General features: G+C 44.3%; 11 protein-coding genes across 11 annotated transcripts; 6 read left to right on the top strand and 5 right to left on the bottom strand.

The window, feature by feature from the left end:
• Nucleotides 1–595: 595 nt before the first annotated feature.
• I203_107705 (uncharacterized protein) lies at nucleotides 596–3,867 on the top strand (the record flags this gene model as incomplete). Its single annotated transcript, XM_019145778.1, has 11 exons — nucleotides 596–809; nucleotides 1,048–1,189; nucleotides 1,273–1,369; nucleotides 1,448–1,548; nucleotides 1,665–1,796; nucleotides 1,882–2,000; nucleotides 2,077–2,511; nucleotides 2,619–2,704; nucleotides 2,768–2,900; nucleotides 2,978–3,447; nucleotides 3,553–3,867. The coding sequence occupies 11 exons, from the start codon at nucleotides 596–598 to the stop codon at nucleotides 3,865–3,867; spliced, it is 2,244 nt and encodes a 747-aa protein (XP_019005597.1).
• Nucleotides 3,868–5,099: 1,232 nt separating this feature from the next.
• On the top strand, nucleotides 5,100–6,035 carry I203_107704 (uncharacterized protein; the record flags this gene model as incomplete). The annotated part of the gene is made up of 1 exon (XM_019145777.1): nucleotides 5,100–6,035. One exon carries the CDS (start codon nucleotides 5,100–5,102, stop codon nucleotides 6,033–6,035), a length of 936 nt encoding a protein of 311 aa, XP_019005596.1.
• Nucleotides 6,036–6,690: 655 nt separating this feature from the next.
• On the top strand, nucleotides 6,691–7,590 carry I203_107703 (uncharacterized protein; the record flags this gene model as incomplete). The annotated part of the gene is made up of 1 exon (XM_019145776.1): nucleotides 6,691–7,590. The coding sequence occupies one exon, from the start codon at nucleotides 6,691–6,693 to the stop codon at nucleotides 7,588–7,590; it is 900 nt and encodes a 299-aa protein (XP_019005595.1).
• A 244-nt stretch (nucleotides 7,591–7,834) lies between these two features.
• Nucleotides 7,835–9,060, top strand: I203_107702 (uncharacterized protein; the record flags this gene model as incomplete). The annotated part of the gene is made up of 3 exons (XM_019145775.1): nucleotides 7,835–8,137; nucleotides 8,201–8,747; nucleotides 8,900–9,060. 3 exons carry the CDS (start codon nucleotides 7,835–7,837, stop codon nucleotides 9,058–9,060), a joined length of 1,011 nt encoding a protein of 336 aa, XP_019005594.1.
• A 107-nt stretch (nucleotides 9,061–9,167) lies between these two features.
• On the bottom strand, nucleotides 9,168–9,996 carry I203_107701 (mitochondrial 37S ribosomal protein uS12m; the record flags this gene model as incomplete). Its single annotated transcript, XM_019145774.1, has 4 exons — nucleotides 9,168–9,190; nucleotides 9,264–9,336; nucleotides 9,419–9,681; nucleotides 9,831–9,996. 4 exons carry the CDS (start codon nucleotides 9,994–9,996, stop codon nucleotides 9,168–9,170), a joined length of 525 nt encoding a protein of 174 aa, XP_019005593.1.
• A 329-nt stretch (nucleotides 9,997–10,325) lies between these two features.
• I203_107700 (uncharacterized protein) lies at nucleotides 10,326–13,692 on the top strand (the record flags this gene model as incomplete). The annotated part of the gene is made up of 9 exons (XM_065518242.1): nucleotides 10,326–10,396; nucleotides 10,465–10,711; nucleotides 10,776–11,034; nucleotides 11,102–11,286; nucleotides 11,356–11,957; nucleotides 12,015–12,180; nucleotides 12,241–12,451; nucleotides 12,514–13,232; nucleotides 13,306–13,692. 9 exons carry the CDS (start codon nucleotides 10,326–10,328, stop codon nucleotides 13,690–13,692), a joined length of 2,847 nt encoding a protein of 948 aa, XP_065372972.1.
• A 149-nt stretch (nucleotides 13,693–13,841) lies between these two features.
• On the bottom strand, nucleotides 13,842–15,102 carry I203_107699 (uncharacterized protein; the record flags this gene model as incomplete). Its single annotated transcript, XM_019145772.1, has 5 exons — nucleotides 13,842–14,386; nucleotides 14,497–14,580; nucleotides 14,650–14,743; nucleotides 14,844–14,944; nucleotides 15,009–15,102. The coding sequence occupies 5 exons, from the start codon at nucleotides 15,100–15,102 to the stop codon at nucleotides 13,842–13,844; spliced, it is 918 nt and encodes a 305-aa protein (XP_019005591.1).
• Nucleotides 15,103–15,580: 478 nt separating this feature from the next.
• I203_107698 (uncharacterized protein) lies at nucleotides 15,581–16,961 on the bottom strand (the record flags this gene model as incomplete). The annotated part of the gene is made up of 5 exons (XM_019145771.1): nucleotides 15,581–15,949; nucleotides 16,063–16,545; nucleotides 16,617–16,695; nucleotides 16,752–16,852; nucleotides 16,926–16,961. The coding sequence occupies 5 exons, from the start codon at nucleotides 16,959–16,961 to the stop codon at nucleotides 15,581–15,583; spliced, it is 1,068 nt and encodes a 355-aa protein (XP_019005590.1).
• Nucleotides 16,962–17,291: 330 nt separating this feature from the next.
• On the top strand, nucleotides 17,292–18,222 carry I203_107697 (uncharacterized protein; the record flags this gene model as incomplete). Its single annotated transcript, XM_019145770.1, has 4 exons — nucleotides 17,292–17,329; nucleotides 17,400–17,541; nucleotides 17,616–17,758; nucleotides 17,829–18,222. 4 exons carry the CDS (start codon nucleotides 17,292–17,294, stop codon nucleotides 18,220–18,222), a joined length of 717 nt encoding a protein of 238 aa, XP_019005589.1.
• A 1,918-nt stretch (nucleotides 18,223–20,140) lies between these two features.
• Nucleotides 20,141–20,637, bottom strand: I203_107696 (uncharacterized protein; the record flags this gene model as incomplete). Its single annotated transcript, XM_019145768.1, has 3 exons — nucleotides 20,141–20,191; nucleotides 20,320–20,370; nucleotides 20,431–20,637. The coding sequence occupies 3 exons, from the start codon at nucleotides 20,635–20,637 to the stop codon at nucleotides 20,141–20,143; spliced, it is 309 nt and encodes a 102-aa protein (XP_019005587.1).
• A 620-nt stretch (nucleotides 20,638–21,257) lies between these two features.
• Nucleotides 21,258–21,799, bottom strand: I203_107695 (uncharacterized protein; the record flags this gene model as incomplete). The annotated part of the gene is made up of 3 exons (XM_019145767.1): nucleotides 21,258–21,338; nucleotides 21,409–21,453; nucleotides 21,701–21,799. 3 exons carry the CDS (start codon nucleotides 21,797–21,799, stop codon nucleotides 21,258–21,260), a joined length of 225 nt encoding a protein of 74 aa, XP_019005586.1.
• Between the last annotated feature and the right edge of the window lies 1 nt (nucleotide 21,800).

Below are 21,800 nucleotides of genomic sequence, written 5' to 3'. Positions count from 1 at the left end.
CAATGACGAGGGATGAGCTAGACTAAAGGTCGTGATAAACTCGTGGATCTGTGGTTTACAGGGTGGATGTCGAACGTGTGTCTGTGATGTGAAGGTGTTATCTAAATGTTGGTGTCTGACTGCGATATGTTGATAGGATTGATATGATATATATGATATGATTTATATGCTTAGTTGAATGCTCTGATGACAAAGGTGTGTATGGGAGTAGATGGCATGATAGCATGTGAAACTAGGGTTGCAGTGGTATGTATGGATGGGGTATTCCGGGGTGATGGATGCATGGCACAGCGATGATGTTGATGTCAACCTACATGGAGGGAGTGGGAATTACCACATTGGGTAATATCCATGTATCCATATCTCACCCCCCAATGAGAGAATGGGTTCCCCCCCTTTATACTGCTGTACTCGTTCGCATTCACATTCACGTATCTCTACTGACAACAACTGCAAACAACGTGGATCCCCCTCACTGCTCACTGCTAACTCGTCATCCTCATCGCTCATCCTTCTGATCCATCTATCATCATCATATCCAGCTTATATCGCCTACAACTTTCAACACTTTCCCATTCACATCCGCATCATAATCATGGCAACGAGACCTGCACCTCCAGCACCTAATCAAGCGAGTGGGAGTAACAGCAACACGGGAGGAGGGAGGAGGTATAATTCGATAAATCAACATCAGTACGGTGGGGGATATGGAGGGGGAGGACAGCAGAATGTACCTAGGCAGAAGCCTAGGGTGGGGCAGTATATAATAGAGAGGACGTTGGGGACGGGGAGCTTTGGGAAGGTGAAGTGTGAGTGTACTCCTTCACGGCAGTTTACTCTTGCTACGGCAGTTCGGGGTGGGATGGGGGCGGTGTTCATACTGGTAGCTTGGGGTGGGATGGGGGCGTAGTATCACAAGGGTGGGAGGGTGGGAACGAACAATAATATATACTATATACTATATAGTGTATACTATATATTGTATATGGTGTATAGTATGGTATACCTTATAGTACCATATGCTGACTCACTTTTACCACCCCACAGTGGCCACACATGCGATAACAGGACACCAAGTCGCCCTCAAGCTGATCAACCGAGCCAAGATAACCACACCGGATATGAATGCTAGGGTGAAGAGGGAGATACAGTATTTGAAGGTGTTGAGACATCCTCATATCATCAAATTGTAAGTGACATGGTATCATGAAGTGTATCTATTTCTTGTTGCAATCGATGTACCATAACGCCCCATTAATTTGTTCATACCAGATACGAAGTCATCACCACCCCGACCGACGTGATTATGGTGATGGAATATGCGGGTGAAGAATTATTCAACTATATCGTCTCGAAAGGGAAACACGGGGTGGGTCTTCCTTACCTTTGTCATCCTGTGATCTGTTGAAACAACAACATCGACTGATGTTTGATGTTGAAACGACAGATGACGGAAGACGAAGCTAGACGATTCTTCCAACAGATGATATCAGCTATAGAATACTGTCATAGACATCATATCGTACATCGAGATCTAAAACCTGAAAAGTGAGTGATACTTTCACCTTGATCCTCGAAAAGATTCCTTCTTCTATCTGGAAACATTACGTTCTACTTCATGACCACGACTTGATTTTGACGGTTGACAATCGATCCTATCACAGCCTCTTCCTCGACTCTCGAAGGAATATCAAGATCGGTGATTTCGGTTTATCAAACTTGATGACAGACGGTGATTTCTTGAAAACGAGTTGTGGGAGTCCGAATTATGCTGCTCCAGAGGTCATATCTGGAAAGTGAGTACAATTTTTTAGTATATTTGACTCGTATATCATGCTTTGTCCATATCGTTCCTTGCTGATTTTCACTGCCTCGTTTTAGACTATACTCTGGTCCAGAGATCGACGTGTGGTCAGCAGGTGTGATCATGTATGTCTTACTTTGTGGTAAATTACCTTTCGATGATGAACATATACCAACACTGTTCAAGAAGATTGAGAGTGAGTTGTCAGCCATCATCGTGGTCTCGTTCCATCACATCGAACCGAGCAATTGACATTGATGCAATATGTATAGACGGTGTATTCCATATCCCCTCGCACGTCTCTGAACCCGCTCGACACCTTCTCAAACGAATGTTAGAAGTTGATCCCCTCAAACGAGCGACTATCGCAGAAATCCGTCAAATGCCATTTTTCCAAGAGAACCTACCTAGATATCTTGAACCTTTACCTGAGATGGACCGATATCCCGCTCTACCAATGGACGATATGACCACCTTACTTCTTATCAACGAGGGTCAAGCGGATCCTAAGAAAGTTGCAGAAGCCAAGGGGATGGTGTTTACCGAGGATTTGGGTATAATCGATCCTGATATTGTTGAAGAGCTTTTGGAGAAGATTTCGACCTACACTGAACCGATGGTTTGGGACGCGTTACAGAGAGATGGTGATAATCAGGTGAAGGTGGCTTATCAGCTTGTAAGGGATCATCGAAGGATACTGAAGGATTGTGAGTCGAGGTTTCTGGCTCTTGCAGCTTGTCGCCTATCACGCGTACCTCCTCAACTAGATTTAGATTACAACGTAAGACTGACATATGATAACTCTCGCACATAGCCTATGGATTCGAAGAGGATGAAGACACGTCTGCAATGGAAGAATTCATGGCTTCCTCGCCTCCTGCTTGGAACGCTGATATACCTGTGAGCTGAAGGACACGGTCTCTGAGCAGTACGGGTAGCTGACGATCGATGCTGTATCGTTAGCCACCATCTCAATTGCAGCAGAATGGCGTAGATGAGCAAATGGATATCGAAGAGGATGTGGATTTGGAAATCCAGGATATCCCTAACGCTCATTTCGATGTGCTCGATAGTAGTCTACCGGGATACCTGACTCGTGAGCAATTAACCTGAACGGTCATTGTGGCCAAAGAAGATCAAGCTAATAATGTTTTCGGTATCTCACCTTCACAGCACCGTCATCATCAGGCGCTTCAACAGCCTTAGCGACACCTACGTCCGAAGTACCCGGTGTGGATCCACAGGGAGCCGCCGAAGCAGCAGCTCGAGCCTTACTATCACCTCCTGTTCCTGACCCACCCAGAAGATTAGATAAATCCATGTCGAAACCGAAATGGCATTTTGGTATCCGATCGCGATCGCCCCCAATGGAAGTGATGTTGGAGATATACAAGACTCTCAATGTACTGGGAATGCAGTGGAAGAAGAAAGAGGATATAAACTTGCCTGAAATCGGTGGGGCACCTCCTGGAGGGTATACGGAAGAAGTGGAAGCTGCCCTTGAACAATATGCAGAAGAAAATAATGGTACTCGACCTGTGATGGGTAAAAAACCACCTACGAAAAAGGAGGTTTTGGCTCAGGAGAAATCGGCTCAGAGCTTGTATCATGTTGAGACTAGGGCAAGGTATGGGGATGTTATTGTGAGTGACAAATTTTGATAGGCTCCGACTATGTGTTTCCATCCTTGACCTCATCTGAGCTTTGTACTATGTAAAGGACATTGCTAACTACAGTGATTCTGCCAGGTCCGTATGGATCTCCAGCTCTACCGAGTCGACGACCAACACTACCTCGTGGATTTCCGTAATCTAGGATATTACATGGTCACAGAGAAAGAGAAAGACGTGATTGACGTATCTCGACACGATGGTCCAGATGTCTCATCAATGATATCTGGACGTACTGGCAATACGACTTCTTCCAACAGCACCAGTACGAACGGAAGCAGCGTACCCAAACCGAAAGATCCGTCGGGTCAACAGTCAATAGGAGGTGTTAGTGGACCATTCCATTTCTTAGAGATGGCTTGTCAGTTGATTGCTGAGTTGGCTAGTGGGTAAATTGATCCAAAGACGAGAGCGAGGAGTGAATGTAAATTATATATAGATGGTTTGTTTGACTACTCTTCTATGATGTTTATGATTAGATCACCTTTAGTGTTTCATCCTTCTCACCCAACTTTCGCGTACCAGACAGAATTATCATTATAGATCCCTTTTTACGATATATACGTATCATATCCAACGTATTGACCTTTTTTCTTTGATTCTTACTTGTTTCTCTTTTCTTTGACGAGATTGTGTTTGAAATGATGAATTCCACTGTAGCATCTCACACGTGCGGCTGCATTGCTGACTGAGCCTTCATGACCTAGCAATAGCTCACAGAAAACACATCGAAGGATTCGACCTTACTGTATATATGCCTTCTATCAGCGTACCGTATCGGATCTTAAATGCTTCAACACGAGCACCGTGTGCTGTAAGCATCCTCCTAACGCGGTAAGAATGGGAGAGTGCACTACTGTGAATGGCATTGAATCATTTTACAAGACTTCTTGATTCACTTTTATATACAGTACTGTACCATGGCAATTCACATTACGAGTGGGAGTCGCAGTGGAAGTTGACCTCAACTCAAGCCAGGGAGCCTCATACAAATGGCTCACCCCCCTATTCACGAATGATCCACATTGTATTACCACATATCTGAAGCGTCTAGAGTCAACGCATCCACTCAACCTAAATATGTAACATGGTACGGTACAGCTTCTACCTCTCTGATCAAGGTATCTGTCGACGCATTAGGTCAGGATATTTCATCCCTGTATGAACGAATAATTCAGAACCCTAACCGATATGGTTTAAGTGCCATTGATCTCATTCAAGGTACTTTCATCGAGGAAGTTGATCGGCAGTTCCCAAACGATCCGAATCAAGGGTATACACACAAACATGTCAAGGAGAGTACTATTGAAGATATATGTGAAATTCATCAAAGGATTCGAAAAGAAGCCCCGAGCTCGCGATGTCACAACGCTTGGCGGCTCAGGTCTCCTTCTGATAATGGATCTTGATGTCCGGCTTGCTTGGATCCTTTCATACATGAGACTATGAGGGGAATACATAGAAATGTTGACCCTCATCAGATAATCGAGCGATATATGTAGTAATGCTCTACGTTTTCCCTTTAACCTTGTTGCTCACTCCTCAGTTTGATCGAAGAATCCCCTGGATCTTTCATCATATAGCATAAAGCTGTTTGGTCCAATAAAATAATACTGTACATCACAATGACAAGTGAAGGCAGAACTACCCCCTATGGAAGGAGAGGTATTCAAACGCATTACTCAGCTGCCGGTCCCGTCACTCTCAGACCAACGGGAGATGGATCAAGTGGCACCACAGCCCAAGAGCTTCCATCCGACCCCGTCTCATCTATCTTTTACTGGTCAGTAGACACTACCAACTTGTTGGTTATTGACAAAGTATCGTTCGACCATGTTACATGGTACGGTACGAATATCGACGCCCGTAGAGAGATCGATCAAGTTGCAAGGGAATGTACCAAGTCTAGAGATCTGAATTGGTCTTGTTATATGGCTTCTACACATTTTTATTCGGGTAAAGACGAGGAATGGGCAATTTCTCAAGATATCATTTCAGCTTACGAAAAGATAGCTACCGAATGTCAAGACCGAAATCAACGAGAGAGAGATCCTGAAGCGGAGGATATCAGTCGATTTTTCTGGCCCAAGCAAAACGATCCGACTACTATACAAGATATTCGACGAATTAAAGGTCAACTCGAAGAGGCAAAGAATACGCCGCCACTTGCTAATGGACTTTTAGTCTTGGGCACTACGACTGATCCCATGAAAAGCGGAACTTCATGGATAGGAACATCTGCAGAAGAAGCGATCACCGATTTCAAGGTATTGGTATCTCCTGATGAATCTAATGGATTATTCTACAAACATAAGAAAAGTATACTAGATAATTTGGGAAATACTTATTGGAGCAGGAAGGTGTCTAACGATCTACCTAGTTATACTGAGGCTTGTCTATTGGCAGAGGAGTATACGGGATGTGAAGTTATTAAAGTTTGGGATAAGACATTGGAGGAGATGCAGGCGCTAGAAAGAGTGACTTTGACTTCGCCCATCAATGGTATTGGTCGATCGTCTGGAGAAATCGTAGAGTCGCTGAAGGATTCTTGGGATTGGTGAATACACACATATATATTTCTATGATATTCGACACCTATTAGGCTGTAAATCTAGCAATCTCTCAGATCCTGAGGGACTTGGCTATGAAGGCGTGAATGAACGCATTGCAGTGGCTATGTACTAACACTGGTTGGAGATATCAACAGGGCGAGATCATTGATTTAACTTATAACAGGAGCGAGGGGAGGTCATGAGCAATCACTTGGCGTTTTTGTCATCTTGTCTGATATAGCATCACGTATCCTTTGTTGGGTCCCCTCTGGTTTCTTGTTTCTCCTTTTTGCTACACAATTCGTGTTCTTTGATGAAGACCTGGAAAAACAATTACCACTTCTCATTCATCCTTTATATATACTAGAAGTCCACCAAGGTGAGTATGGTCTACGGTGTAGAACGTCGTGCGCTATCTCTCGGATCGACTCTAAACAGATATATAACAACTTCCTGTTCACAATAACGATAGCATAAACTCCTGATTGCCATTCTCTATTTTGTATTGCACACAGAGTCGTCAGTCCACCACATACTGTGTCTTCTCCTTCTGAAGTTTGACTTTCTAACACATTTTCACCTCTTTCAAACACTGATTGACTCCGCCAGTCCTCATCCCAGTCACATCCACATCAAGACCCATCACCAAGTGGCAACTCACTCCATGTCTTCCGATCGCCCCAACGAGACCAATGCGGGAGACCCCAAAATCTCAGTATTCTATTGGTCTCTTCCCGAACACCCCTCTGCCAAAGAATTGTCATTAAATCAAACAAGATGGCATGGGACCGATCAAAGTGGTAGAGAAGGACTCGATCAATCTATTCGGAAAAGTACGAATTTCGAAGCTGCTTATCGTTTAGTCGATTTATATGACGACACGATGAGAGCTTCACAAGCTTCAAAACTGAGGTTGAAGAAAGATATCAGAGAAAGCGTAACGGCATTTTTCCCTAGTTGGATTGAACCTAAACCTGGATATACTTATCGACATATCAGTGATGGAACACTGGTAAGAAATGGAACATATAGACAGAAAGAGGTGAGACCTACTACGGTCAGAGATATTCAAAGGATCAATAAGATCTTTGAAGAGAATAAGGATTTGAATGGAATTTTGATATTCGGTACCACACACGACCCTGAAGATAAAGAGAAATATCTTTCATCTTCTATCGTGAATTCAATGAAAAATTGGTGGTCAGGAGGTGATACTGCTCAGCGAGATGAAAGTGGAAGTGGACGTGACAGTGCAATTACTGATATTAGAATGCTTGTGTCATCTTCACCTTCTTCAAACACATATACGCAAAAGAGGGATAGATTGCTTGAATTTTTGGATCATTATAAGATTGATAATGAGCTTAGCTATACCCGAGCTCAGGAGGCTTCAAGTGAACATGCTGAATACGGATGTGAGGTAATGAAGGTTTGGGAGGATAGTCTGAATGGTTTCCAAGCTTTAGAATCTGTAGATGTCACTTTATCGGAAGTTGAACAAGGCGAAAATAAACGGATGGAGATCAGGAGAACAAAGAATGGGAGTTCGTTTGCTAGTCAATGACTGAGTTATAGAATATCCATTTATGGATGAATTCCCAGGTATTTTGACCATCCAGACCCCCCCAATGCAACGTATGCAATGTGACTTTTCTTAGCTGGAGAAATACATCATTTCGAAATGCCACAACTCCGCACTTTGCCACCACTCGAGTTAGGTAACTAGCTATGTGCTGAACCCAACTGACCAAAGTGGAGGTCATCCTCGTTCCTCAACTATCATTCTTCCCTCTCCTCACCACCGCAGGATGTCAGACGACGACCTATTCAAGCGATTCGCAGCGCTCCGCGCGCCTACAAGCCAGCTTACCGATCATGCATCTCAGGCTGGACCATCATCGCCTAGATACAATATTGAGCTTTCCGCGAAGAGAGCGGAAGAAGAAGACGAGGAGTTGGAGAGGATAGCGGATGGTCGTCTTGATGGTCTGATTGTCGGAATGGAAGACGACGGAGCACGAGAGGACGACGAGCTGGCTAGACGAATAGCTAATCTCAGAGGAAATGATGTGAGGAATGGGCGGGGTGATACTGATAGTGAGGACAGAGATGTGAGTTCAACAACAATTTCGACGTATTGGAATATGTGATTGATATGAATGATGTGAGTATAGGTAGAAGACTTCTTGGCTTCTTTCATATCAGGTCCTTCCCACAGTCACATTCTCAGTGAGCAGTCGACCGGCAATACCCTCGCGAAAGATGCTAGAGAAGCTCTTGAAGATGCAAAATCGCACATACCTCCCATTAGGAGAAAGAAGGGAGAGGAAGCAAGTGAGGAAGAAGGGGAGGAAGATCAGGAAGAAACCGAAGAGCAGATCCTCATACGTGCGCTAGAGGAAGCTAGTCTGGACAGATTGCACGATCCTGCAGATGATCAGGCTGATGAGAAAGCCAATGAAGACAATGATCAACAGCAGAATACAATACCAGGCCTGGAAGGATTATCATTCCCTTCTTTACCTACTCATGTACCGAAGGAGGATGACGAAGAGGTAGATGAAGAGACGAAGAAAAGGTTGAATGCTTTGATGGGATTATCGCCTTCTCCTATCAGACCTGGACAAACTCAACAAGGTCCACCGACTAACACAGTACCGAAAGGTTGGAGTTTACCTGGATTTGATATGAATAGGGATGATGATACCGATAGTTGGTGTTGTGAGTTTCACTACCTACTGGGGTGTGGGGATTCTCATGTCGTTATGAACGCTGACATTGCTCCTCCATACCTCCTTTTGTTGCCCCTCCGCTTCCACCTCACTCGCTTGCTCTCTGTTATCACCTCCTGCCCCTCATGGACATGTGCACAGGTATATGCAACAAAGACGCGACCCTTATTTGTCTCGGATGCGATGACGATCTGTACTGCGAAGAATGCTGGAAAGATGGTCACGGCATGGGAGAAGGTCAGGAGAGGGGACACAAAGCGAAGAAATTTGTGTATCGAAAACAGCTCCTAGGAGCTTCATGAATTGTATGATCAATCAATCTGTAACGGCTGTGTATTCATGACATAGAACAGAGTTGTATATGTATCATTATGCATGTGTATCCATATATCAAGGTAATGATAGATGTCTATGATTTTTTAGGTTTCTTGACTGTTGAAGAGACAAGAATAAAACTGATTAGCATGATACCGACTGGAAGAAAGATATCCAACAAAAGACTCACCACCGAATTTTGACCTCGCCGAGATTCTACCTGCTACACCATTCAGATCCAATGCACCTCTGATTATCTTGTACTACGCATTTATACCAGTTAATCAGTATCCATACGATGACCATGTGCAGAATGGATTGGGGGTGAGTAGACGATGAACATACCCTAACACCAGGTAAATCCTTCGCTCCACCACCTCTGACCAGTACGACACTATGTTCCTGTAAATTGTGTCCTTCGCCAGGTATATAGGCGGTAGTCATTGACCCATTACTTAACTTGACTCTGGCGACTTTACGAACAGCTGAATTGGGTTTACGAGGTTTGGTGGTGTACACTTTGGCGCAGACTGCTTTTTTCTGGAAACAGTTATCTAGTAGGGGGACAGATGATTTTCGTTTGGATGATTTACGTGCTCCTCGAAGGACTGGTGTTGGTCGGACGAGAATGAAGTGAAAACACGATGTTCGGGTGAGAATTATAGTGATGTAGCAATACACATGGTATAAATATTCAAAAGGTTCGACTCGTCAGCGGATCGTTGACTCGATTGGATATCAATGAGCATTTACTCACCCTGCTGGATGGTAGCTTCACATCTCGAAGACGAAGCGAAACCTCTCATCTCTCTTCCTACAGGGGGTATGACCGATCGTGAGGAAGAAGCGAGAGGGACTTGCGGCCTGACAGCCATTCGGGCGAAAGACGATGTGAGAGCGAGAAGCGATTTGGTAGCGTTCATGCTCAATAGTGTGATGGATGATACAAACCGATGATGAGAGGAAGCAGTGAGAAAGAGATATATGACCACCGGGATGATTGCATGAGCAATAGCAAAGACATCCAACTTATTTTCAACCATCATCCCTTATCATTCCACCTCAAAATGCAAGATGATGTGGCGTTTAAGGAGGCTTGGGAGGATTGTTTCCGTCGGAACCGCCGATGCGATCTCAGAAAGATTTCAAGATTTCAGAAAAACACAAATCCAAAGAGTTGAAAGTTTGAAGGAGCACATGCAGTGATCAAGTCTACTTACTCTTCGCTGCTTCGTGTAAAGATCAAGACATCATGTCCGAAGAAGACTTCATACCATTGTCTGAGGGTTCCGGATCCAAGAAGGACAGGAAAGAGAGAGTCAAGTGAGTTCTGCTTCCATCGATACCGCGTCCTCTTACGATCATTGACAATGTCCAATCCGAACCATTAGTACGACCGTCTTCGTCTCTTCTTTACCTTACACAGCGACCACCACCGACCTGCTCACTCATTTCTCATATCTTGGACCAGTAAGACACGGCTTTGTAGCTACCGACAAAGATACCGGTAAATCAAAAGGTGTAGGATATGTTACATACTCTTTGAAAGAAGATGCCGATAGAGCAGTACAAGAGTTGAATGGGAGTGTATTTGGAGGTGGGAACAGAAAGATTAGAGTATCAGTAGCAGGAGAAAGAGTAAGCTCATCATTCCCCCGCACCTTTGTGCTGGTAGTATAGCTTATGGTCGTTGAAACTCTAGGCACCACTGAAAGAACGTAAAGCTGCTGCACTTGATCAAGATTTGAGACCCAAAACCAAACCTAGAATCGCAGCCGGAGAAGAGAAATCTGGTGATCCAAATGCTATAAGGACGCTGGTACTTTCTGGCTTACCAGAAGGAATCACCAAGAATGTCTTATGGAAGAAAGTCAGGAAGATCGATGGTAAAGCGGAACTTGTATATCCTATACTTGCTGAAGAAGGTGAAGGCGAGAGCGAAGCTGCTAAAGAAGATACAGGTGAGTTGATTTTTTTGAGTCTACGAATGACAAGATATACCAATTGACAATAATGTTGTGATAACAGCGAATATCATTTTCCCTTCTCACGGTGAAGCGCTCAAGGCATTACCTAAATTACATGGACACACGTACAAGGGCTCTTTACTCTCTTGTGTGCTCAAGAAGAGATTGGAAAAGCTCTCAGCAAGGGGTGAAGGTAAAAGTCAAAGTCACGCTGGTAGATTGATCATCCGTAATCTCGCATGGGACGTAAGTCTGACTCGACTTTTTGTGAGAATTTGCAAGTGTTTTAGCTGATCTCTGTAACTTCGAGATCAGACCACGATCCAAGATCTGCGAGCAACATTCTTACCATATGGTCCCATTCACTCTATCGACTTACCAACCCTTCCATCCAAACTTCCACCTTCATCCGATCCCTCCAAACCACCTCCACCACCCCGAGCAAGAGGTTTCGCCTTTGTATGGTTCCTCACTCGTAAAGACGCTGAGAAAGCTATCGAAGGTGTTAATGGGAAAGAATTGAAGACAAAATCGGGCAAAGAGGGTAGAGAGGTTGCGGTGGACTTTGCTTTGAGTAAAGAGAAATGGGAAGAGGCCAGGAAAGTGGATGGCGCCGAGGCAAAACAAGGTGATGAACCTGCTGGATCTGGTTCAGAGTCTGGTTCTGAAGAAGGATCTGGAAGCGAAGAGGATTCGGATGACGACGAGTCTGGAAGTGAAGATGATGAAGATGAAGAGAGCGAGGAGGATGAGGCGGAGGACGATGAGGATGTTAATATGTCAGAAGCTGGCTCAGACGAAGATGAGGAAGAAGAAGAAGAGCCAGTCAAACCGGCTTTACCATCTGTCGATGTCGGATCGACGTTATTCATTCGAAATTTACCATTTGAAGCTACCGAGCAAGAACTAAATACCTTGTAAGTATAACAAATCTGGTCTCCCTCCTTTATAGTACTGATGTGACGTTCTGCCAGGTTCCGGTCATTTGGTCCGTTACGATATGCCCGGATAACCATTGATAAATCCACTGGACGATCGCGAGGAACTGGATTTGTTTGCTTCTGGAAAGTCGAACATGCCGATGCAGCAATTCTAGAAGCTGAGAAAGTCGCCAGGGAGACAGGTGCGAACGCTATGCCCGTATGTTTCGTTCTCCTCCCATAGGTTACTCTCTCGAGCTGACATTTCATTACTTGATAGCTTGGTGGAGGAGCCAAAAATCCTTTTGCTCTTCCTTCAGTACTTACCGCGGATCCCTCGTCTTCGCTCGCTAGTCGATTAGTCCTCCATGGGAGAACATTGGAAGTTTCCCGAGCTGTCACTAGAGAACAGGCTGGCCTGATGAAAGAGGATAGTGAGAGAGCTAGGAACGCGGGTGATAAGAGGAATACATACCTTATGAGAGAAGGAGGTGAGCTTCAAGTCTGTTTCTAAACCCAATACAAGAACCATCAAGCTGACTTGTGTAACCAGTCATATTCCCCAACTCCCCAGCGGCAGCTTCATTGCCCGAGGCAGAAGTTGAGAAGCGACAGGCGTCTTTCAACGCTCGAAAAACCCTTCTTCGATCGAACCCTTCATTGTACATCTCCAAGACTCGTCTATCCATTAGGCAACTCCCACTGTTCGCCACTGATCGTACGCTCAAACGATTGGCTATATATGCAGTGAGAGAGTTCGAAGCGGAGGTATCCAAAGAAGAGAGAGAAGGATTAAGTAGGACAGAGGAGATGGACGAAACGTTATCGGCTGCCCTCGAAGCTCGTAAAACATCTAAAAAAGGAAAAGGCAAAGAAAGGGAGACGGCGGTCATTCAATCGAAGATCGTCAGACAAACCGAGAAAGTCGATCCGTTAAGTGGTCAAGGACGATCGAAAGGATATGGATTCTTGGAAATGAGATCTCATAAAGATGCTTTGAAAGTACTTCGATTCGCCAATAATAATCCCCAAGTAGGGAAACTGATGTGGGATTGGTGGAAAGAGGAATTGAAAGATCTGAAAGATAAGACTGAACAACAGTTGAAGAGCGCCAGAGAAGGCAAGACTTCCAAGGGGGGTGAAAGTGTAGATGAGTTGGAAGGTAGATTGAAGAGGATAGAGCAGCGTTTGAGTGAAGGTGATGATCGTTCAGAAGGCGGGATGAGAGGTGGGAAAACGTTGTTGATTGAATTTAGTATTGAGAATGTTCAGGTGAGTTTTTCTTTCATCAATCATTCCAGTAGAACAAATAGATGGAGTGTTTATGATTTTGTGTATCGCTTAGGTTGTGAGGAGACGAGTTGAGAAGATTGCATCGCATCGAGATGGACCTAGAGAATCTCGAGATAAGGATAGGAACGGAAAGAGGGAATTTGGTGTAGGAGAGAAGAGGAAATCAGGTGTGATCGCTGCTGAGGATAGTGATGATGAAGGTGGGAATGCTTCTACGCCCAAGAGTAAGAAAGCCAAATTTGATAAGAAGAGAGATGGAAAAGGCGCCAAGAAAGATCTCAAAGCAGGTAGGAGCGAAAGAGGTCCAAGGGTTGAACAGAAAGAACCTAACCGAGGTGGCGCTGAGGATGTAAATGAGAAGAAAGGTATCGAGAAATTGGGTAATCACCTGGGTAGTTTGATTGGCAGGAAGAGAAAACAGAGAAGAGGTGGGAAATAGGTGACCAGCATACCATTGATTTTGGATTTACTTTCATATGCATTATTTGGATTCATCTTCCTGGCTCTTCTCTTGGCCAATCGAGAAGATGGTGGTGATCGATTGAATAACATAGTCATCGTGTATATTATATACCAAATTCTGGAGACTTATCGTGTACTACTTCCCCCAAACCCAGTAGCCCTCCTCATCTCACCCAATCCCTCATCCCCACTCCTTCGTGACGGTCCAACACCCCTATCCCACTGATCATCATCATCGTCGAACCTCCTTCCGAACCTATTCCTGGCACCCATCATACCAGCATATGGATCCCTCTGAGCTTGTCTCCTACCTCCATTATTATTCGCCAAGTACGTTCCTAAACCACCTGCTGCCAATCCAGTCCAGAACCCAGGAGACCATCCTGTACTTTGATTCTGGCTAGGGGCAGAGGATGGAGGATGTTTGGTGTATGGTGGAGGTGGACCTCCGCCTGACCCAGGATTGAATCCTGGTCCGCCTCCACCACCACCGTGTCCTCCTCCACCACCTCCGCCACCGCCGTCTGGACCGGAGAACGGTAAGAACCTTGATATGCTCGGAGTGGTATAACGAGGAAAGAATCGTTGAATCAATGATCGAATCAAACTGTACAGAAGGATAAATGAGATGAGGTAGAAAAGGATATTGAATCCTTTGTTGAAGAATGAATCTACGAATACGAGATAGATTGTGTATATCAGTATGATATCCAATCTGAATTTGGAGATGAGGGATTTTTTAGATTTGTTCTGTTCTCTCGAGGTTTGGACTTAGACTCACCCCAATTTGAAGGTAAGAATGGATCTTCACCGTATTCTAATCCTCTATTCACTCGATTCAAATTATATGTCAAACCGCATGAACCTAACAGCCCAAAGCAGATTAGCTTGACTCGATCTTAAGAAGGTATGAGATTATGAAGGTATGACTCACCCTGTAAGACATTCATATCACCACTTTTTGACCATCCTTCACAAGATACTTCGACTTTACCCAATCTCAAAGAAGAGGGCAGGTCCGTATCGCACTGTCGAACACAGCTTATAAGCTGCTACCCGGACCTCACAGCTTTTTTTACCGTAGTCGATGGGTGTCAATTGGTGTGGTATGGTCAAAGAGTCACTCACTCTCCATTGTACACCGCCCAGACCATCATCACCCATATTCGTACATTGTACTACCTCAGGTTGATAGGATTTACATGCTGACCCGACGCAGGTGAGCTGGGCTAGACGGCATGTCAGCTAAGCCGGACGCTCTCTCAACCAGCAACTAGATTCAATATCACTCACGTATAGGGCCTACCCTTCTAGAATTCGTCAACTGATCGGCATAGAAAGTGAGGGTCTTGATACTTTTCAGTGGGACTTTCTTGTACGAAGGCATGATTCGGTAGTTGTCACCTCCTTTAGATTTCGATTGATTCGCAAAGCGCTTGGTCAGTTCTCTATTCTCGTAGAAATCGTCGATGACCAATTCCTCTTGTGGTTGATAATCTTGTAGTAGTAAGCATTTATGAATGCGTGGAAGATTGAGAAGATTGACGTGGAATGGTGAACATGGTAATATTTGCCACCCAAAAGGACAATGCAAAAGTGGACAACCTCCACGTCAATTTCTCGAATTCAGGAACATGGATGGACTGGTACTGGTACAAGAATAAAATATCCCTGTTGAATTGGTCAATTGCATCTCGTCTATTCTATTTACTACGACAAAACAAGTTTTCTTTTACTGAATACTACTTTACTCTATAACAAAACTGATTGTAGGGGTATATTACATGAAATGGTATATTAAGCGTTGAAGCCTACGAGTATTTTTTTAAATCTCGATCTATCCTCCGACCTAGCCACAGGTCAATTTATACAACGTTCTCCTTGGGCCAGACCAACTTGGGTCCAATCTGTCCACAACACATCTGACCCAACTTGTGACCAATCTCAATCGACTCGTTCAAGGTTTTACCTTGAGCTAAAGAACCTAAGAAACCACCTGCGAACATGTCACCAGCACCGTTGGTATCTACGATCTTGTCGGCGGCCAACTTGGGCACGGGGTATGTCTTTGGGTTCTCATCCTCAGGAGCTAAGTTGGATGGTGAGCTGGAGGCGGCGGATGAAGCGACGAGGGTGGATTCGGCACCTTGAGTGATGACAACGAGACGAGGTCGAGAAGCGTTGGATTTGGTCATGGCTGCGAGGGTGGAAGCGACTTGGGCGAGAGTAGCGTCCTAGCAGATTTTTTTGGGATCAGCGAAACTCTCTTATGCAGTTATAAAGAACAGAACACAGGTTGGATATGACGTTGGGAATAAGTTCGGTCAATTCAAAAATTATCACTCACCCCCATACCAGCAGCCTCCTTGTAAGCCTCAGCTTCGCTCTCGTTACCAATAAGGATATCTACGTGAGGGAGCAATTCTTCAAGTTGGACCTTGAAGAATTGAGGGATGAATGGTGCAGAGAGGTTCAACACGACAGTCTTACCCCTTGAGGAAGCTTGTTTGGCAATCTCCAGGGCACTCTCGATACCGTGAGTGAGGAAGAACCCTTCGATGTAGAAGTATTTGGTGTTGTTGATCAACTCGGAGATCTCGGGGGTAGCAAGGTGAGAAGGGGTGAACATCTCAGCGGCTCTGAGGGTGGTACATAATGATCTGTCATGGTTGGATAAGATGACTGCACAAGCACCAGTCCTAGCGGGAGAAGGTTGAGTTTGGTAGGCTGATTGGACACCCTCAGCTTCGTTGGCTGATAAGAGGGTTTGCTTCAGGTCGTCTTCACCGACTGATCCGATGTATGCTACTGATCCAGCTGGGAGAACGTACTACCACCAAAACGAGGACAAAGGTCAGCTCATACGACTTCCCGAGGGTAGATGGGATCTGATGAGCTCACAGCAGCAGCTCGAGCAGCGTTTTGAGCAGCACCTCCAGCAACGTAAGTTACGGTGGCGTTGGCGACGATATCATCATAGCTATATCATACATGTCAGTTGCTGGCATCGCCTGCCATCCAGCTGGCACCACTCACATAGGCATGTGCTTCTCTTCAGCAAGGATAGCATCATTGGATTTGAGACCGTATTTCTCAAGGTATTGAGGTCCTTCCTTTGGGTCGACTTGGATGTCGAGCTATGAACGTTTGTCGAGTGTCAGTGCTTTGTTCTTGGAAACCGTGGGCTGTCAATTCTGTAAATTGACGTACAAGGGGGTTACCTAAGGATACAATGATGGGAGACATTTTGTTTTGAATCTATGCGATGAAATCTAGACTATACTAGGGAGAATGGCAAGCTATGTGAAGAGGTAAAGCTGTAAAAGCGATAAAAAGATAAAAAGCCAAGCAAGATATGGGATACTCGTATATGATCGAATTCCTCTCGTATCATCACGGTTCACTGGAAACGGGTCACCCGAATATCTTTTGGGTTGTTTTGGTTATTTTATCCCAGATTAGATTAACATGCACCTTCGCCTCCACCTGGATCGATCATCACAGTCCACTCGTTCATCTGTTCACTTCTCATGTCAAATACACACATAGATCTCCTGTTTCTACTTACCACATAATATGCTACTATATTTTGTCCGACATGGACAGACAGAAGAGTGAGTGATATTGCTGCCTCGAATACACACAAACAGACCATTCGACTAACGTCTCCCTTGCAATACCCAGTAACGTACAAGGTATCATTCAAGGACACAAAGACACGCCGTTGAATGCCCACGGTCGTAAAGAGTCTGAACGTTTGGCTCAGCGATTGAGGGATCTCAAGATACACGAGGCATGGTCCTCGCCTCTTTCGAGGGCTAGAGAGGTGAGCTACCCTGCAAGCTTCCCGATCAAAAATTTCTTTCGCTGATCTCCTTTGTTTCAATCGTGGATTCGTAGACCGCAGAAATAGTATTGCGTCATCATCCCGATATACAGCTGAAACTGCATGATGGAATCAAGGAAAGATGTCTAGGCTCGATGGAAGGGAGAAGGAGGAAGAGGGGCGAACATGCTCCGCCAGATGCTGAGAGTTCCCACGAGTGAGTTCTGTTTGAATCATACGCTACCCGAGGCACCCTTGATCCTGATACGCCGAATTTCCTATACAAGACTTCTACGTAGGGTATCTGATTGGTTCGACTTCTTCTTATCGTCCCATATCCCTCCTTCACCACTCCCATCTACGAACGGATTCCACAAATCAGGTATAGAAGATATAGAAGCACCTCACCAACAGAAAGTAGTGATGATAGTATCTCATGGCGCATGGTTATCATGTCTCTTGCAGTTAATCTCACATACTTTGCGATTCAAACTATCTCACAAGGTCGATCTAACCCAACCATGCTATAATACTAGTATAATGGTGGTGGACGTGGAGTACAATCATGAGAAATATAAGTGGAATGGGAAAATTGAGAGATGGGCGGATATAGCTCATCTGAGAGATATGTTGGAGAAGAACGAAGAGGTTAAGGAGGTTGCGGATGATATTAGACAATGAATCTAGTTAGACATGACTATAACTGTAGATTGAGATAGATGGAAGATATGTAGAGAGAAAGTAATCAAGGAAATGGACATTGAAGAACGTACTATATCATAAACGCAAATCAATCAGTAAATGTTGTATTTTATTGCATATTTCATGCATTTGTATTCAAAATAATTTGCTAAAATGAAACTTTGAGCTCCTTGACCATACTCCACTACGAATTTCTGGATGCATAGCTTCTCAGCGGATTCTGACTTGAACTCAGACCCATGCTCAGTGTCGATCCAAAGCATTATGTCGAGAGTTTTTGTAACTATATCTGGCATACTTTCTTGAGTAACACCGTACACCTCATAACCAGTACTCAAAGTTTGATTTACAAAAGATCTTGACAAAAGACGTATGGACAAGTATGTATGTTTGCTTGGCATGACTCGATATACTGTGTATTATCCTTTGTACCAAGCCCTTCTTACTTCTTTTCGCTTTCTTGCTTCGCCGATGACTTGTTAGACAATGAAAGGGGTCAGTAAGATAGGAGATAAGAAGAAGAATCAGAAGAAGAGGAAAAGGGTGCGACCGATAGGTTAGCTAAGTTGACACATAGTTCCATATAAATAATCATTGTTCGTGAATTTTGAAGGCATCCCTATCTAGTCTATCCATTGTCGTTGATTGTTATCTGTTACTCACTTCCCAAACTAGAGCATTAATCATGGTGTCAGATGAAGATCTAGCTGCTACACTTTCTCCGGACGACATACCAGAATAAATCCGATCCACGCTCAACATTCCACCTACCACGTCCCCGTCGACGTGTACCAACACTCTCAACATTCCACCAGTTCCCGAGTGAGCAACAATGTTTTACAGCATTTCCAAGAAAGACGGCACCTTCTCGTACAGGATTCTCGACGATCCAATTAAAGGTGAGACTAGAACAAAGCCTAATGTATCCGGTAAATGCGCAAGGGGATTTGGAAATTTGGTAAAAAGCCAGATCGATTCGTTTAACTCTTGTCGAGGTGATGATAGCGGTGGAGGTAGTACGACAGGCCAGGAAGAGAATACAAGGGGTATCTTTGATCGTGTGATATCTAAATATTCATGTCGTCTATCTAATCTTTGCGAATTACACAAGACATCAAACATGAACGATCGAAACAGTATTTTGGATTCCAGAACCAGTGAACACAGGATACCTAACTCGGTTGTGATCTTGGTGACTCAAGATCGAGACGGAGAAGGCAATGCTAATGGGGGAACAAGGTCTCTACCTGAATTCACCAGCGGACAATATCGTATATTGGGAGCTAGACTGTATATACCCCCTTTGGGGGATGAGGTAAGAACCCAATCAGGTCTAGAAGATAGGATTTCCAGAGAACAGATTAAAAGAGGATTCGACCTTGCGCATGAGATCTACAAGACATCAAATTGTTTATCGAAAGATCCCCGAATTATCTATTCAATCATAGATGGGTTGACAAATAAGCAAGGTCGGTTCTCGGATTGTTCGGTCGTATGGGTAAATCAGAGTAGTCTGGATGAGATTGGTTTTCTGGAAGAAATTGATGGTATTGAAGATCGGTCAGAATGTTGATATTTTTCCCTTATCATTCACAGTAGTTGTTCATCAATGAATAGAGTCTAGTCAACTGTACATGATTACATTAAAGTACGGTCAAGGCTGGTACTGTACAGTGTCAAATTGACCAGATGCATCCTGCGGTGCCACTTTGTGCTCTAAGCCACTTTCGAAGCTTGTAGAATCAAGATCCAGATTGTCTTGCCAGCTGGGGACTGGTTTCGTGCAGACACGCAAATATTGTTCAAGGTGTACGATACATAAACGTGAATAGTTACGGAGCTCTTTAACAAGCAACTAACTACCAGAAGGAGTCTCTGATTCTATCAAGTGTCCAATTCACCCCTGTATGCCTCGTTTTTGTTGGTTTTGAGTCGACTCGACATATTCCTATCATCGATCTCCAGATCAGCAATTTTGTGAGCCTCGTGGATCTAGTCAGGTATAGATTGATTCTGAAATCGAAATTCCATAGAGAAAACTGTACAAAGAGACACAGAGGTAGGTTGGGTACTTACACCCCATTGATCAGGACCTTGAAGGGTTTTTCTGTCGAGCTCGTAAAAGCTCTTATTGAAAAACCCATTAGTAACTTCATATTCAAGTAGTGATGTAAGGCGACAACTCACACCAGGTCTCAGAATCGTGTTGTCTGTACTATTGAATTGCTCTTCGAGTGTAGGGGAGCGGCTCAGCTCTTGATCAATCCTGTTGGCTATTTCAACCCATTCCGCTCCCAATGCGGATTTCAGCTCGTCGGTAGTCACGCCATCTGAGCTTTTGGTGCTGCCGAATGTTGAAACACGTGAAAGCTTTTGATCTTCGTTTTGCTGCATTTGGAATGACAATGATTGTGTGATCCTTGCTGATCAGGCTTGAAATGTCTTCCCTAATAGTACGAGTGATATATCGAGAGTTGACTGGAAGTGAGCAGAGAGAAAGGGCATGGTACGTCCTCTATTCGTAGCTCTCTATATATTACTCCAGTAGGTGACGATGAGAAGAGGGAGGAGCTACTTTCGAAGATCCTTTATCATATCAGACAGTTAGCTCACAAGGCATGCCGTCTCCTTTATCCTTTCTCACGTCCGACCGATCCTAAGTGCTTCTCGGACTGGATTGAAGAGGAGATTCCGCAAACAAGCGGACAGTGTGACTTGGGTTGATGGTGACAAGTGTTAGCTATATACTTTTACAGAGTTCTTGAATGTTAGGACTACGTCAAAATGTCGACTTGAGAGGTAATTTCAGATAGGGTATAGAAACAAAGGACGGCAGCACACCGTTGCATTCAATATATCGAATCTACTTATGGTAAGCTACTGAAAGTGATCACCCCGGCCTGTACCTGTCGATTATTACGCCCAATCGTAGTCCTATAGCAGGGATCGATCAAACTAGTCCGATTACTGAGGCCATTGATCAGCTGGAATCTCCAGCGTATCCCTCAAAGATTCTATCCAGCAAGATTCACCCCGTTGCTGGTCGCTGTGGAGCCAGGCTTAGATTCTTCAGCAGTAGCGCTCAGTTTAGAAGCCTATGTATCAAAATTTCAAGGACAGTATAAGCCTCAGGACATAAAGTGTCGTTGCCTACGACCTACTCACTCTTGAAACACCTTGAGTGGGTGTGTCAGAAGATTGCTGGCCCGCCTAAATTTTAATGTGAAAGACCAGGTTAGACGACCAAAGGAATTATGAACGAATGATATCATCGAGTAAAAGTGGAACTCGTCTCGGAAGAAAGATGATTGTGAAGCTTACAGTCCAAACTTTTTACTCCTCTAACGAGTAGCTCGTATATCCAGATTGCTAAGAGTATCAGTCAAACAGAGTGCTTTAGCGATGGTGTGAACCCGAAGGGAATCAGCGTTGATCCAGGGAAGAATGATAAACTCACTCTGAATACTTGAGTATTGGGAATACCTTGGAAACCCTTGGCATGTAAGTCATAGAAGGAAGATCCCTCCGAAGGTAGTTGACCTTGGTTTGAAAACATG

This window comes from Kwoniella mangroviensis, chromosome 2, assembly GCF_000507465.2.
Source record: "Kwoniella mangroviensis CBS 8507 chromosome 2, whole genome shotgun sequence".
Taxonomy (NCBI): domain Eukaryota; kingdom Fungi; phylum Basidiomycota; class Tremellomycetes; order Tremellales; family Cryptococcaceae; genus Kwoniella; species Kwoniella mangrovensis.
This window is presented reverse-complemented; position numbering and strand designations above follow the sequence as displayed.